The sequence below is a fragment of the Triplophysa dalaica genome, chromosome 23, assembly GCF_015846415.1.
Source record: "Triplophysa dalaica isolate WHDGS20190420 chromosome 23, ASM1584641v1, whole genome shotgun sequence".
NCBI lineage: Eukaryota > Metazoa > Chordata > Actinopteri > Cypriniformes > Nemacheilidae > Triplophysa > Triplophysa dalaica.
In genome coordinates, this window is record NC_079564.1 from 17,102,085 (window position 1) to 17,118,584 (window position 16,500).

Here is a 16,500-nt window from a genome sequence, read left to right on the forward strand (position 1 = left end):
AAGATTATTTTTGATGTTGCACATTTCTGAGGAGGCAGTAAATAAAAAAAATAAAGAATAAAATGATAAATCTAGGGCAGAATATAAAATGAAATATTTTTAAAAAATTCAAATTATAAAGTTTTTCCTTGTCAGTTGTTTTTCAGTAGAGGGCGCTCCATTTCGGCTCAAACCGGAAGTCCGCAGCGCCGCCAGTTTCTCTGGATGGAATGGGGCTCGCGAGAAATAGCAGTAAGATTTGAAATGAGTTGAACTGTTTGCAGAATATAAACGCAACTTGTCTCAGAATTGAAGAGTGATCGGGGTGAAATGAAACGCGATGTCCGGATACTGCTGCTGGGGGAGCGTAAGTAGTTGTCTGTAATGTCAAGGCAAACAAATGTGTCAATTTAAAGAAAGTTAGCAGGATCGCTAACTCACAACCTTGAGCTTCTGCAGGAAAAACGCAGAAATAAACACAACCTACACTTGAATGTTCAATTAAATAAGTGCTTTCTCTGGTGATTACGTTAGTTTTAGACATCAAAGTCAGGTTAAAGAATCACTTCAGTTAGAAGTTTTTCCACAGATTACTGGCTAATGGTACTTCATAGGATTTCTAAAAAAATTATTTGACAAGGAAATACTGATGTGTTAGAGCAGTTAGACAGCTGAATATTTGTTTCCATTTAGTTGTTTTTGCAAAGGTTTTTAGAGTTTAAAGGGACAGTTCACCCAAAAATGAAAATTCTGTCATGATTTACTCACTCTGGCCGTTCCAAATATCCATACATTTTGTGATGAATACAGAGAAAGATATTTGGAAAAATGCTTATAACCAAAACAGTTGCCAAACCCATTGGGGCGAGGTCTGTTTGGTTGCAAGCATTCTTCCAAATGTCTTTCTCTGTGTTTTGCAAAACAAACAAATGTATATAGGTGTGAAAAAACTCGAAGGTGAGTAAATGATGACAGAATTTTCATTTATGGGTGAACTATCCCTTTAAGTGAGCGTTTTCTAACTGGAAAACATACTAATAATTCCTTCAGATTCATTTCCTGATGTATATTGTTTTTGTCTAACAGCATTGATTTAATGCGAATTTTTTTAATACTACTGTTGAATGAATGATTGATTGTGACTTGGTTGTTATGATGATTATCAGGGCGTGAAGTTTGCACTCGGTGCATAACATTAAATGAGCTTGAAGTGTCAATATATCACCATGTAGGTGTGACATGATGCACGTATTCCAAGAGAGCCTGTGTGGTAAATACAGTTGAAAGAAAAAGTATGTGAACCCTTTGGGCGTACTGGGATTTCTTCATAAATTGGTCATAAAATGTGTTCTGATCTTCATCTAAGTCACAACAATAGAGAAACACAGTCTGCTTAAACTAATACCGCACAAACATTATACGTTTTCATGTTTTTATTGAACACAACATGTAAACATTCATAGTGAAGGGTGGAAAAAGTATGTGAACCTTTGGGTTTAATAACTGGTTGACCCTCCTTTGACAGCAATAACCTCAACCAAACGTTTCCTATAGTTGCAGATCAGACCTGCACAACGGTCAGGAGAAATTTTGGACCATTCCTCTTTACAAAAGTGTTTCAGTTCAGCAATATTCTTGGGATGTCTGGTGTGAATCGCTCTCTTGAGGTCATGCCACAGCATCTCAATTGGGTTGAGGTCAGGACTCTGACTGGGCCACTCCAGAAGGCGTATTTTCTTCTGTTGGAGCCATTATGTTGTTGATTTACTTCTATGCTTTGGGTCGTTGTCCTGTTGCATCGTCCATCCTCTGTTAAGCTTCAGTTGGCGGACAGATGGTCTTAAGTTTTCCTGCAAAATGTCTTGATAAACTTTGGAATTCATTTTTCCATCGATGACAGTAATCCGTCCAGGGCCTGAGGCAGCAAAGCAGCCCCAAACCAAGATGCCCCTCCACCATATTTCACAGTTGGGATGAGGTTTTGATGTTGGTGTGCTGTGCCTTTTGTTCTCCACACATAGCGTTGTGTGTTCTTTCCAAACAACTCAATTTTGGTTTCATCTGTCCACAGAATGTTTTGCCAGTAGTGCTGTGGAACATCCAGGTGCTCTTTTGCAAACTTCAAACATGCTGCAATGTTTTTTTGGGACAGCAGTGGCTTCCTCCGTGGTGTCCTCCCATGAAGTCCCAAAAATGTTAGCATGTGCCAGAGATTTCTGTAAGTGTTTAGCTGACACTCTAGGATTCTTCTTCACCTCATTGAGCATTCTGCGCTGTGCTCTTGCAGTCATCTTTACAGGACGACCACGCCTAGGGAGTGTAGCAACAGTGCTGAACTTTCTCTATTTGTAGACAATCTGTCTTACCGTGGACACATGGACATCAAGGCTTTTAGATATACATTTGTAGCCCTTTCCAGCTTTATGTAAGTCAACAATTCTTGATCGTAGGTCTTCTGAGAGCTCTTTTGTGCGAGGCATGGTTCACATCAGACAACGCTTCTTCAGAACAGCAAACTCAAAACTGGTGTGTGTTTTTTATTGGACAGGCCAGCTTTAATAAACACATCCAATCTCATCACATTGATTGGACCCCAGGTTGGCTGACTCCTGGCTCCAATTAGCTCTTGGAGAAGTCATTAGCCTAGGGTTTCACATACTTTTTCCACCCTGCACTATGAATGTTTACATGTTGTGTTCAATAAAAACATGAAAACGTATGTTTGTGCGGTATTAGTTTAAGCAGACTGTGTTTCTCTATTGTTGTGACTTAGATGAAGATCAGAACACATTTTATGACCAATTTATGAAGAAATCCAAGTAAGCCCAAAGGGTTCACAAACTTTTTCTTTCAACTGTATAACTCGTGATTTTCAGAATAGATTTTACATCAGCACATTTAACTAGTACAATGAAAAATAATACACATGCATTTCTTTAAAATAAAAAATTCTCTTCAGACTGTATAGTAATATTATTATAATAAATGAAATTCATCTACACTGTTCTTTTACTGTTCATACTTAAATATATGAACACAAGTTGTTTCTTCTCTAATTTAATACAGTTTTATATTTTCAACATAACAGTATGTTAAAAACGTGTAGATGAAACATTTTATATTAAGTGGAGTTCAAGTCAATCTTAAACAGAAAATATAATAATCTGTCATGTATTCAACCTCATGTTATTCAAAACCTGTATGCGACTCTTTCTTCAGTAGAACACAACAGAAGATATTTTAAGAAATGTCTCAGTGGTAAATCAATGGGGCTTGTTTGGATACTTACATTCTTCCAAATATCTTCTTTTGTGTTCTGCAAAAGAAAGAAAGACATACAGGTTTTGAGCGAGGATAAGTAAATGATGACGGAATAATGCCTCCTTTCTTTTGGCTCTCAAATTTTAATTCTTGTGAGAACATTTTTTTAAATTATCCAAACTGTTTTTTGGGCTGTAGATTTATAATGGTTGATCATGTGACTTGTGGCATTTTGCAAATTCAACATAGAGATTATCATAGTCAACTGAGCTATTGAGAATAAATTTACCACCAGTTTTACTGTCCCAACTATTTCTCTCATTCTTGAAGCCAAAGTGGGCAAAACCTCTCTCATCATGTCTTTGGTTGGAGAGGAGTTTCCCGAGCAGGTGGGTTTGGATTTCCCATGATCCTCTGTCAATTCCCCATCAATTCAGTATTTTATTGTAAAATGAGAGGATGTTTATTTCTTACGACAGGTTCCCCTCCGTGCAGAGGAGATCACCATACCTGCTGACGTCACACCTGAGAAAGTGCCCACACACATAGTGGATTATTCAGGTAATCTGTGTGTGTGAATGTGATTTGTGTTATTTGCTGTGTTAAATGGAACTAACACTTTTTGTTTGTATTGCAGAAACTGAGCAGACTGATGACGTGTTGAGGGAGGAGATCGTAAAGGTGAGACGGGACTAAATGCCACAACAAATGACCTAGATGAACATTGAATAAACTTGATGCTGATTGTTTTTGTTTAATTTTAGGCCAATGTTGTGTGTGTGGTCTATGATGTAACACAAGAGGAAACCATCGACAAGGTATCCGTTATCTCTGAGTTTTATTTCGTTATTTTTTGTGTCTTGTTTTCTCTGAGCTGATTTAAATGTGTTTCTCTATCAGATCAGGACTAAGTGGATACCGCTGGTTAATCAAGGCGCAGAAAAAGGCAGCAAGTATGTTTTTGGATTGCGCTCTGATACTCGTGAGTACATCTATGTTTTTCAGAATTAATAATCTCTCTTCTGCTGCGGCAGGATTCCCATCATCCTTGTGGGCAATAAGTCTGACCTGCGTTCTGGAAGCTCCATGGAAACCATCCTGCCCATCATGAACCAGTTTTCTGAGATCGAGACCTGTGTAGAGGTGAGAACCACTGCGGGCTGAGCAGTATGTCGAAACACCTAATCTACAGAGCGGTGATAAGCATGTCAGTAATATTAAGCATGTAATATTAATTTATGTGTGTTTGTGTGTAGTGCTCGGCTAAGAATCTGAAGAATATTTCTGAGCTCTTCTATTACGCCCAGAAGGCCGTTCTACATCCGACTGCTCCACTCTACGACCCTGAGGACAAACAGGTACACATACTTCTGCAATACTACTGTATGTCATCTCAATTACACAAACATTTTGATGCATGTGTGTTTGTGTAGCTGAAGCCGCAATGTGTCCGAGCCCTCAGTCGGATCTTTAGTATCTCAGATCAGGACAATGATCACATTCTCAGTGATGCTGAACTCAACTGTTTTCAGGTGAGCACACACCTGTGTCACCTTTATAGTGTAAATGTATTGATGCATAAATTAAAAAAATGTTGATGTGTTGACTGTTTTTGTGTGTTTGTGTAGAAACTGTGTTTTGGGAATCCACTGGCTCCTCAGGCTCTAGAGGATGTTAAAACAGTTGTGTGGAAGAATACTAGTGAAGGAGTCCAGGACAATGGACTCACTCTAATCGGTAATGCACACAAGTACAAGCACACTATATAAACCCAACATTGTTTAAAATGTTTGTTTTGAATTCTCACAATGAACACGATATACACAAACACACATACACATTCAGGTTTTCTATCTACTCATGTTAAAATCTCTTCAAAAACCTGTTCACATTAGTTGATACTTGAAGTACAGCAGGATTTGTCTGATTTCTCACAACTTTTTATTTGTGAGGACATTTTCAGAACATCGAAACCTACACACACAGACACACACAGACCGAGATTCCTGACACAGCTACAGGAAACGGGTGACTCAGTGAACTATTATAAATTTTTCTTTTGCCCAGTTTAATTACATAGTCAATTTTGGAGATTTGCACACTTATTACATTTTTGATGTTGTTGATTTGGTTTTTATTTTGTGCTCAGTTTGGCATTCCACTGCAGCTTTGTTTTCCTGGTTTTCTTTTTCTTTTGGTAGTTTTGATTGTAGCTGTACAGTATACAGACTCGTTGCATGAGCACACACTCGCATGCACACACATACACACTCTTGTCTTATCTAAATAACATGTTACAATTATCCCAATCCTCTCGTGTGTGTGTTCTGTAGGGTTCCTGTTCTTGAACACGCTCTTCATTCAGAGGGGACGTCATGAGACCACCTGGACCATCCTGCGTAGATTTGGTTACGATGACACAATGGAGCTTACCGATGATTTCTTGTACCCACCGTACGTGTGTGACACCAATGATTACCTGTATCCATCGTGAATGCCTGTTTGTGTTTGACCAATGATTTCCTGTACCTACACTGTGTCTGTATCCATGCGTGTGTTTTTAGGCACAGCATGAAAAAAAAATATTTAAAGAGTGCGCTTGTTTTTGCTGGTTGCTGTCCAACCTCCTTGATCGCAACCACTCTGGTTTCAAGAGCAGTCATTCCACCGACACTGCACTGCTCTCAGTCATTGAAGCCCTGAGACTGGCAAGGACTGCCTCTAAATCGCTGTACTCATCCTAATGGATCTACCTGCTGCGTTTGACACCGTTAACCAACACATCCTCCTGTCGACCCTCAGGGCTAAGGGTGTCTATGGAATGGTGCTACAATGGTTCAAGTCTTACCTCTCAGGTAGGTCATCCTGGAGAGTATCCTAGAGAGTAGAGTATCCTGGAGAGGTGAGGTCTCCGAGTCCCAATATCTCAATACAAGGGTGTCTCAGGGCTCAGTGCTTTGACCGCTGCTCTTTTCCATATACATGGCATCCCTAGGTTCTGTCATTCGGAAACATGGCTTCTCCTATCACTGCTATGCAGATGGTACACAACTCCACTTGTCATTTCAGCCCTACGATCCGACTGTTTCTGCGCACATCTCAGCATGCCTGACTGACATTTTAACTCTGGATGAAGGACCATCACCTACAGCTGAACCTTGCAAAAAAGAACTGCTTGTGATCCCGGCCAATCCAAAGTTTCATCAAAACCTCTCCAATCAACTGGGCTCATAAACCTTTATACCTTCTACAATGGCCAGAAACTTGGGAGTGGTAACTGATGATCAGCTACACTTCATGGATCATGTTGCCAGCACCAACAGGTTCTGTAGATTCATCCTCTACAACATAGATCCTCAATTGGTGGACCGCGGGCCGGATCCGGACCTTTGCTTCATTCCATCCGGACCGTGAGACATGGTGTAATAAACCTTTTAAAACCTTTTACTATTTTTGTTGTTTAAATTGAGCTGTGCGTCTTCGGAACGGAAAAGCAGATCAGAGCGTTCTCGTGAACATTTATGTCATTGATCTTTTGCCGCTATATCCTCTAATATCTTTATTTAGCGAGCACGCTTCATTTTGACCCTTTCTGCTCTGCACGCTACTTCTCTGCCGCAAAAAGACATGAAGAACAGCTGAAACGTGCTTATTTTAACAACAGTAGTGCAGACATAAATGGACACACAACAGTTAAAATTCAGGAATATTAAACCAATATCTGTCAGTCTGTTTACTGTTTGCTATATGTCTCCAAATTTCAACCAGATTTGTGGTATTTTATAAACCATAGCGTTTTTGTCTACATTTAACATTAGCAGTTTTGATACATGTCAACTATTGGTTTTGTATCAAACTGGTTTTTTTGACCCTGTGAAAAACCAGGCTAAAGTCTCATAATCTAAGTAATTATTAGATAATCAAAGATTAATTTCAAGCATTAATTTGACTAATATTTCAATCTTTAAAATTGCATTATTCATTATTCAATTGCATTATTCAGTGTTGTTATATTATCACAGAATATTCTGTAGAATGGTAGAAAGAAATAATTTGTAATGAACAACGTTATAATTGGGAAATTATTTAAAGATAGAAGTAGTTCTGGTATGAATGGCATGGAAAGGCTAATTTAGTGAGTAACTTTGTTTTCTGTTTATGATAATAGCAATTGAATTGTTATATTACATTTGCTGTTTGTATGTTGACAGTAGTTGTTTTCTTGTTACAAATATTAATGATCAGACTTCTATTAAGTGGGCATTCCCCTAAAGCCACAGAGCCTACAATACATACTTACTGTGGATATCAAAATATAAAACAAATGGCCTGATAAAAGATAACATCGTTATACAGTATATGCAACTGGGCTTAATTGATCAAATATTTATCTATTTTCCAAAAATATATTGTCCGGACCTTCCTAGTCCAGGCTCTTGTCCTGTCCAGACTGGCATATTGCAATGCGTTACTGGCTGGACTCCCAGCTTGCACAACCAAACCTCTACAGAAGATCAGAATGCACGTCCATCCTCTCTTTATTAGGTTACATTGGCTCCCTGTAGTAGCTCACATCAATTTCAAAGCCCTGCTCTTTGGCCTACAAGACCATCACTGGTCGGCAACCCGAAATCTTTACTTGCTAATACAGACTTATGCACCCGCCAGATCCATACACTGTGCAAACGAACAATGTCTTGTGGTGCCATCCCAAAAAGGAATCACTCTCACGTACCTTCTATGGATCTGTTCCACATGTCTGGAATGATCTGCCTGCCTCTAGCCATCTTAAAGAATTGGCTGAAAACACATCACTTCCATCAACTCCTGACCTGATTAGTACTGACTTCTATTTCTTTCCTACTCTTTCTTTCAAAAAACAAAACAAAAAAAACGTAGCTTTTTATAACGTGCTGGGCTAGATGAGACAAGTTAATATTGCACTTATGCTTTCTGTTGTCCTTGCGCTGTTCCAATTGCTTCTATTGTTTACCTCATTTGTAAGTCGCTTTGGACAAAAGCGTCGGCTAAATGACTTAATGTAAATGTTTTGCAGGTTACGTGTTCCTGTCGGTTGTACGACAGAGTTGAATCATCTGGGTCAACAGTTCCTGCAAAGGCTCTTTGATAAATATGATGAGGTGAAGTTTGACCTACTAATGATCCTGAAAGAAAACGACAGCAGTTGTTTATTAGTCTAATGTTCTTCTGTGTCTCTTACGCAGGATAAAGATTCTGCTCTCTCTCCTGATGAGCTCAAAAATCTGTTTAGTGTTCTACCCTACATGCCCTGGAGTTCGGCGGTGTACAGTAATGTCCCCCTAACCGAGGAGAGCTACATCTCCCAACACGGCTACTTCTGCCAATGGATGTGAGTGAAGGAATCGTGATTAAATCGGTGTAACAAATATGTTGGACAATGGATATTTTGCATAAATATATTTAAGTACGTAGTAGATTATGTGACTGATGATCGTTGTGAAAAGCAACAGTTTAGTAAATCACGTCTTTAGTTTTAATTTCAGTTCAGTGGTTTCAGTTTTTGAATGGATTATATAAACTCTATTGTTGGACTGTAGGTTATCTGCTTATCTGGACGTCCACCGATGTCTGGAGCATCTGGGCTATCTCGGCTACCCAATACTAATGGAGCAAGAATCTCAGACCTCTGCCGTCACAGGTAATGAAATCTGAACAAAACCTAATTCCAACTGTGTTTGATTTCATTGATGTTGAAATTTTTTCATCTTTTCGTCATGTGTGTATTAGTATCGAGAGAAAAGGGGATAGACCTGGACAAAAGACAGACCCAACGCAACGTGTTCCTCTGTAAAGTGATCGGTCCCCGCGGAACGGGAAAGACAGACTTCCTTCAGGCTTTCCTGAAGCGGAGCATTGTGGTGAGAGAGCGGCTCGTCTTGAAAGCCAAACTTCAGCTTGACCTCTTAAGTTAAGAGTCTTAACCAAGTGTAACGCAGCTTTCTGGAGAAAGTTTACCCTTTTCAAATCAGCATAATAAAAATTAAATATCAATACGTTTTATACATCAGCTGTTATGACTGTGACTGACGAAAATTCACTGTGAAGTTGGTTAGGACCAGTATGGGGAAAAAATTATTAAGATTAAATTAAAAATACAAAAATTTAAGACAGGAATTCTTTACTTGTTATCAAATGCTGGTATTTCAGTTCAGGAAGACGTTTTCTTTTTCTCTTTTTGGTATCTTATAAGTTTATAGTGTGTTTTGAAACTGTTTATCCATGTTGAGATTTATCCCAGCTTTTTAAACCTAATATTTACAAATGTCAGTGATGACAGTATATTTTGTTTATTTTTAGAGAAAGGAACGTAACCCTGGTCCTCCATCAGTGTACGCCATCAACACAGCCTCAGTAGCCAATCAGGAGAAGTATCTCATCGTAAGTGTCATCTTAAGGTCAAACAAACCTCAGTTTATCTTTTCTTGACTCTGACCCATGTGTCATTCCCTGTAGCTGGAGGAGGTGGATGTGGAAACAGAGTTTTTAAAAGCAGCGGATGCGGCATGTGACGTGGCGTGTCTGATGTATGATGTCAGTGACCCCGAATCATTCAACTACTGTGCTAGTATATATAAGGTATGAAAACCCATCACAATCTAACCTGATTCAGTTGCATTTGAAAATTGTGTCGTCAAATACATCAAATCATTTAAATAATTCATCGTGAATAATGTCCCGAATGGTGCATTCCACAGAATTCTAGAATAAATAGTTTTGTGATGTTCAAGGAATGTTCAAGCTTGCTTTAAATGCTCTTACTACAAAAACGAAACTTGACCTGTAATTTGTAACAGTGTGTTTTTGTCATTGGCCTGTAGCAACACTACATGGACAGCGGGATCCCATGTGTGGTGCTCGGCTCTAAAGCCGATCTAGTAGAAGTGAAACAGCATCATGGCATGAGCCCGTCCGAATTCTGTTACAAACATCGTCTGCCTTCACCTCTACACTTCTCAGCGCTGCTTTCAAACACACACACAAATATCTACAACAGACTTGCCTGGGCTGCCATGTACCCGTGAGTACATTCACACAAATGCTTTTGAACTAAAACACTAAGTCTTTTCCTAGGCAAAGAATTTCTTTACAAATGTTTCCAGAACATTTTTAATAATATTTAAGTGAATTCAAAATGTTAGAAACAATTAAATGTAATAATTGTTTATTTGAATTACATCAGCATGAAGTGAACAAATTTGTAAACATTTTTTTTAATAATTACATATCTTTAGTGTTATTCTAAACAAAATGTTCCTTTGTCTGTCACTTACTGTCTACAGACACCTGAATGGATCAGACATGAACAGCACTTCCTTCTGGCTGCGTGTGACTTTGGGAGCCACAATAGCAGCCATGTTGGGCTTCGCTCTCTACCGAGCCTTCAGCCGGCACAAATAGTGACACGTACAGATAAAACACACACTCCCTCGTTTCCTTACTGAGTCATTTGTGGCTCAACTGGTACATTAAGTCCAAAACTTCACAGTGATAAACCAGCAGTATAAAGATTTTTTTTAAGTTTGACTGGAGTATCACACACATACAGTACGTTTACACATACTCGAAACGTAAGGGCAAATTGATAAGGTTTTACTATGAGGCCTGAATCATAAAAACATGGAAGTGTTTGACCTTACAGTTCTTCACTTCCAGGGACATTTTTCCAAATTCATGTCATAGCCACACATGTGCTGTAATGAGGAGTGATATTAAGAAATGATTTGATAGGTGTATGCTTTTTTAATTGCACTTGAAATGTATTTTAGAGAATGAGAAATAAGTATGGATCAAGAGTATATTCCATGGGAATTAATTCAAACTAGGATTTTGTTCATGGACCATGTGTTTGGTCGCTTCTCAGTGCTGGAGTCACTTATCGTGTTTTGTCTTGGCAAATGCAAGTAATACTCAAGTTTAACCCAGATTTCTCTTGTTTGAATTTTTTAGAAATTAAAGGACTATTCAGGCTTGCGCATTATTGATAGGGTTTGTGGCATGCTGTCTATTTCCACAAAATAAAATATGAGAGCTTTCAATTGAACCAGGAATATTTTATCAATGGGTTAAGCAGCATCTAGTCATTCTTCTAGTGTGACTGAATTAAAACAGAATAAACCAGGACCCTCGTCTCAATTTCAGCCCATTAGATGGACTTTATAGTGTTCGAGTCAACTGTTGCTTTGTTTTTTGCTTGAATTGTTTGTAGAGGTGATTGATTCATGATTAAAACTACATTTAAAAATAATACATTTATTTTAAATTATATTTAGGAAGAATAAATGCTCCTAGGCAAAATGCTTTCAAGAAACCTGGCCCAGTTTAGAACCATTCTATTTTTACAGTAACCGGATTTGAACAAAACTTAAGTTTTTTGTTTTGTTGTTTGTTTGATTTTCATGAAATCAGTTTCCTTGTTCAGTATTAAAACATTATGTGATCACTTCTGTACGCGATGTTGGGGCCAACTGTACAATATGGCTGGCTTCTCTCCGCTTGACCTCCATGGTCTTCCATCTTAAATATTACATGAGATGCTTGGAATGAAGCCAACATGTTTTAATATAAATATTTTGTAATAAACTAGCTTTTTTCTTCTGATCTTGTTCAATGTGCTCTGTGAAAACAGAATATTGAAAATCAGAATGTTTGTTTGATCACATGGTGTTTTCCAGACAGCCAATTGGCTCTTGTTGTTTAACTTTAGTTTGACATTGTTTATCTCCTTATACTTAGAAATAATATCCAGCCCGTTTATAAATTACTTTAATAAGATCGAACGTATTAAGTTATTAAAGAGGTCTGGTCCACGTCTAAATGAAGGTGGTCAATGAGCTTGAATGTAGGAATTGTTGGAATTTAATACAGTGCCACATTTATATACAGTATATGAGAGAAGAAATTCAGGAAAGGACAAACAATGTGTACATAATCTTTTTATGTTGAAAGTTTATAATTGGCATGAACCTGAGAATTTCTCAGTATTAGTTTTTTTCCTCTTGCCAGCACCACTTGTTCATGAAAGTTAATGCCAAATCCTAAAGGTTCACATGCTCCCATCAAGATGTACCAGCTTTAAGCTTTATTTGCTTCATTGCAAGTAAGACTATCTGACATGTTTTATAGTGCAGTCTTTATTAAAGATTTTTTAATAAAACTTATTTTTACTTTTTTTATATAGTACAAAAAAAACTTTGTAAGTTTTCTTGAGCAACTCGTTTTGACCCCACTGTGTCAAGTGTGCATTTTCACTGATTTCACATTTTGAATTCCCCATACATAACGAATACATGTAAGTTAAAGTAGCAAAGGCATTTTAAAGATTTATTTTTGAAAGTCTGTCAGTTTATTTTAGCTACAGCTTCACCACTGCTTCTTTATTTCAGAACATAGAACATAAACTTTAAACATTTCTTGAAATTGAAAGGATGAAACATGGCAAAAAGAGCATGTAGATTTACATAATAGGCACACTTTATTTTTTTTCTCGCCACAGTCAAATTTAACTTTATTATTTCAACTTAATATTTAAATGTTGAAGTTTTAGACATTTAAATATGTACAAATAATATACTTAGTTGAAATGACGTTTAAAGTTAATTTGATTGTACTAAACTTTAGGAAGCAAAATAAAGTTTTAGAGTGTGCAAATATTTTTTGTAGCGTCTCAGCTACTTACCCCGGGTGACCTGTGGAGTTCACTATTGAGACACTGCGGGGCTACAATGAGCCCGAATGAGGCAAAACCAAAAGATTTGCTTCATCTTTGCTCCTCCAATGAATGCTGTCGCAGCTGGAGGGTGTTGCCCCCAAAGACCCCCGCCCCGGGCCGGGACCAGTGTCATAGTAACTCTGTCTTAACTCATGCACTCTGCTCTCCATGGTGCTGCAGCAAAACACTGAGCAAACGCTTGAGTTAAAAAATGAGAAGTTTAATGATGCACAGCAATGCGAGTATTATTGGACAGCAATGAAACATGACAGTCTGTAGTCTACAACAGTTACAAATTTGCTTCAGTTCTGTACATCATCATTTTCACAGAGCATAAAGCACTGTTCTCCATACAAACAATAACATGTTTATTTTCACAGTCCTAGAATAACCTAAGAATATATTTTCACATATTATTGTAGTGCTTTATGTAATTAGTATGTCTGAATAATAACAATCTGCAACCTATGGTTTGCTGTAATGTCCTTCGAAAAAAGTAAAATAAATAAGTTAAGCCGTTTATATGCAAAGATGCCGAATCCTCTTCATTAAGATTCTGGAAAGTTTCTGTGGAGACACGCTGTAAAAATGTAGAGCGCACGAAGACCATACAAAAATAACAATATTCCAAAAAAACATTGCTTCAAAAAGTGTATTTACACCGAGTTTGGGATCAGTCAGTCCGAATGAATAGTCTCTTTACTTCTTTTTGGTCGTTTTCCGTGACTGCAGTTTTGGCTTTGGGTTTCGCCGTCTTGACCTTCTTGGCTTTGCTCGCCTTGGCTGGTTTTGCCACCTTCTTCTTGACGACTTTCTTGGCTTTGACAGGCGTTTTCTTTTTCTCCGCAGCCTTCTTCACTTTCTTCTCCGGGGCTTTCTTGGGTTTTGTTGGAGACTTTGCCACTTTCTTTGGCTTGGGGGCTTTCTTGGGTTTAGCGGCGGCTTTGGCTGGCTTCTTGACTTTCGCCGGGGCTGGTTTGGGTTTCTCTTGCTTCTTGGCGTCCTCGGCCTTGGCCAGTTTGAAAGACCCAGAAGCTCCGATGCCTTTGGTGTGACGCAGGAGCCCGCTTGCCACCAGGCGCTTGAGGGCGAGTTTGATCTGGGAGTCAGCGTTGTCTCCCACCTTGTAATGGTTTTTCACGTACTTCTGAATGGACTGACGTGACGCGCCGCTGCGGCTCCGGTCCGCGGCGATAGCTGCTTTGATCATCTCTGAGTATTTGGGATGCGACGCCGATTTCTTGGTGTTTTTCGCCTTCTTGGGCTTGGACCCGGGGGCAGCTGCCGTCTCAGCCATTGTGTAGAGTTTTTGTTTGGACCAAAAACCGAACCGAGCAGTCAAAAACTCTCGCACAAAGAAGTGCGACTTGAGGAATTTCTCGGAAAGAAGCTTAGTTCAAATATAATTTCAGCCACGTCACAACTGCAAAAAAATATTTAAATTAGAGAAACGCGCGCCTCAACGCTGCTGAAAGTGTGTATATTATTTTCCGAAGTGCGCCAGTACAATATACGAAGCCTCCAAGCGGACGTGATTGAGAACACCAACTGCCAGCAGCTGATCAAGCGGGCTTCCATGAAATCTGCGCGGGCTGGTTTGTGTTTCTTCCTCCTCGAAATACGGCCGAATTTAGGCAGCCTGCTTCGGTACCGATCCTCCTGACTTCACGGTTTGAGAGGGGAGGCTTTCGGCTTCACGTGCGTGTGTCGCTTCGGCGTGGATTCTTCGAGTCTTCAACTTTTTTTCCTCGAAAATCCGTTCAAACCGGCAAGAGCCGTCATGTATTTTGCGGAATTCAGGTAAAATTAGCCCAAACCCACGAAACCGAGCCGGGAAACACCGAATGCACGTGAAAGCTCAATCAACCTTTCAGAGGACACGGTGGGTATGATGCACGCAAATCGTCGTTTTCGTTTTTAATAAGCCGATGTAGTTGACGAACTAACACAGTCCGGCCATCGAGTCCGCGTGACGTTACTGCGATTATTTATTGTTAAACCTTCTATAAATGAAATGTGCGCGAGTAAAAGCGGCTCCCTTCTCTTGCATTATATTCACACATTTTACGGCGTGTTGGTGTGTTATTTGTGCTTATTATCGATAAGAGTTCAACGGTATAGCATATAAACCAGCTGCTTCTATGCTGAGTGTTCAGGGAGAATTGCTCGGCTGTTAGGAAAGTTGCCAGCGACCCAAAGAACAGCTTTACCGACCAGAACCGAACGGTACCGTAGTCTGGGTACATGTATCGATCCACATATGGGTTCTCGATAGTTTGCACGTTATGTATCGGATTGACACCTTTAGTCTGATCAAACTGGTTTGATCCTTTAAACGCTCGGGCGTTCTTTTGTTATCTCCGTTGGCAGAGACGCGTATCCCGTCGGTGTATTTTGAATCACTCCTGTACCCTTTATTTATCAGTTAATCGCTGTTGATTGGACTGCCGACGGGGTGCAGAATAGTTTCATTTCAGTCATCCGATCTCTTTCTGTTATTTACATTTTCGGGGCTGATGGTGTTTAAGTCGGAGCGCGCCATCTTGAATCTCTTCACTTTGAGGGTTTACCGTTTCCACCCCATGAAAGCCTTTTTCACAAGCACACAACATGTTTATAGCACACTTGAGATTAGAAATGTAACTACCATACAGTATTTGAAATATAACTTAGTGGTTGAGTGGTCGAGCGTGACACTATAAATCACTTTTATCTCGTGCATTACACTATGGTCAGTTTCAAACTTGTTATCCTTATATAGGTTGTATTATTAATGCTAGACTTGTGGATTATTAAAAAAAATGCATACTGGGGTTGGATTCAGGTGTAGCAATTATTTGGATTGCTGCAGAATTTTATAAAACAGCAAATAGAATAAACAGACATTTACTGCACTACGAATAACAATGACAGTACTAGATCTTCTTGTGAACTAAATAATAAGATATTATCCTTTTTGAATTTACACTTCACGCCAATCACGTTCTAAACATAGTTGAAATCGTGAGTTTCTAGTTCATATTTTTATAAATTTCAGTGAAGGCAGCTAATCACGAGATAAGTAGTATACTTAGGCGTACATCACAGCTATACATGACGCCTTTATGTGCGCTTCCAGTAGTGCGCGAACGTCTGTTCCCAGTTAAATACGGCATTGGCGCGCGCGTCCATATATCTGTATTGTGAGTGACAGAGAACAAGTGCTGGTAGGCCATTCAGTCAGTTATATATTTGATCTGTGTCTGATATAAGTGATCCACCTCACATCTCATACGAGCTCAACCTTGAGTAATTGTTTTGTTTAAATCTGCTGTAACTCCCTCTGTAATATTTCATTAAAAATAAGTAAAAACATAAAAGTATATTGTATAATATTCTAAAAGTTTCAAACAAGAGCCTAAACGCTATAATAATTATTTTATGGGTACAAATATGGAAATTTTAAAATCGATGTCTTATATCTGTTTTACCGGTAGGGTGCAGCACTGTTTTGCCTTATTCAGTAAGTG

The 16,500-nt window shown here is 38.9% G+C and overlaps 3 protein-coding genes across 4 annotated transcripts in view; 2 read left to right on the forward strand and 1 right to left on the reverse strand.

Moving 5' to 3' along the window:
• Nucleotides 1-167: 167 nt before the first annotated feature.
• Nucleotides 168-11,323, forward strand: rhot2 (ras homolog family member T2). Of its 2 annotated transcripts, XM_056738914.1 has the most exons (19): nucleotides 169-346; nucleotides 3,571-3,629; nucleotides 3,720-3,801; nucleotides 3,878-3,921; nucleotides 4,005-4,058; nucleotides 4,141-4,193; nucleotides 4,275-4,383; nucleotides 4,497-4,598; nucleotides 4,674-4,772; nucleotides 4,869-4,977; nucleotides 5,574-5,694; nucleotides 8,297-8,381; nucleotides 8,466-8,611; nucleotides 8,820-8,920; nucleotides 9,010-9,140; nucleotides 9,580-9,660; nucleotides 9,736-9,858; nucleotides 10,101-10,300; nucleotides 10,563-11,323. In XM_056738914.1, exons 1-19 carry the CDS (start codon nucleotides 310-312, stop codon nucleotides 10,678-10,680), a joined length of 1,854 nt encoding a protein of 617 aa, XP_056594892.1. In that variant the 5' UTR covers nucleotides 169-309; the 3' UTR covers nucleotides 10,681-11,323. The 2 variants fall into 2 exon arrangements, with proteins under 2 accessions (XP_056594893.1, XP_056594892.1); XM_056738915.1 differs by lacking the exon at nucleotides 3,571-3,629 and having other exon boundaries at nucleotides 168-346.
• A 1,867-nt stretch (nucleotides 11,324-13,190) lies between these two features.
• Nucleotides 13,191-14,473, reverse strand: LOC130413601 (histone H1.0). Its single transcript, XM_056738929.1, has one exon. The coding sequence runs from the start codon at nucleotides 14,286-14,288 to the stop codon at nucleotides 13,665-13,667; it is 624 nt and encodes a 207-aa protein (XP_056594907.1). The 5' UTR covers nucleotides 14,289-14,473; the 3' UTR covers nucleotides 13,191-13,664.
• A 171-nt stretch (nucleotides 14,474-14,644) lies between these two features.
• Nucleotides 14,645-16,500, forward strand: part of rhbdl1 (rhomboid, veinlet-like 1 (Drosophila)) — a 28,539-nt gene continuing 26,683 nt past the window's right edge. Inside the window, 1 exon segment of the mRNA XM_056738918.1 lies at nucleotides 14,645-14,873. The gene's annotated coding sequence lies outside the window, so the exon portion shown is untranslated.

Coding starts and splice junctions, on each gene's coding strand:
- rhot2 (XM_056738914.1), top strand. CDS start 310: ATGAAACGCGATGTCCGGATACTGCTGCTGGGGGAGC. Junction 4,059..4,140: donor AAGAGGAAACCATCGACAAG/GTATCCGTTATC, acceptor TTTCTCTATCAG/ATCAGGACTAAGTGGATACC. Junction 9,661..9,735: donor ATCAGGAGAAGTATCTCATC/GTAAGTGTCATC, acceptor CATTCCCTGTAG/CTGGAGGAGGTGGATGTGGA.
- LOC130413601 (XM_056738929.1), bottom strand. CDS start 14,288: ATGGCTGAGACGGCAGCTGCCCCCGGGTCCAAGCCCAAGAAGGCGAAA.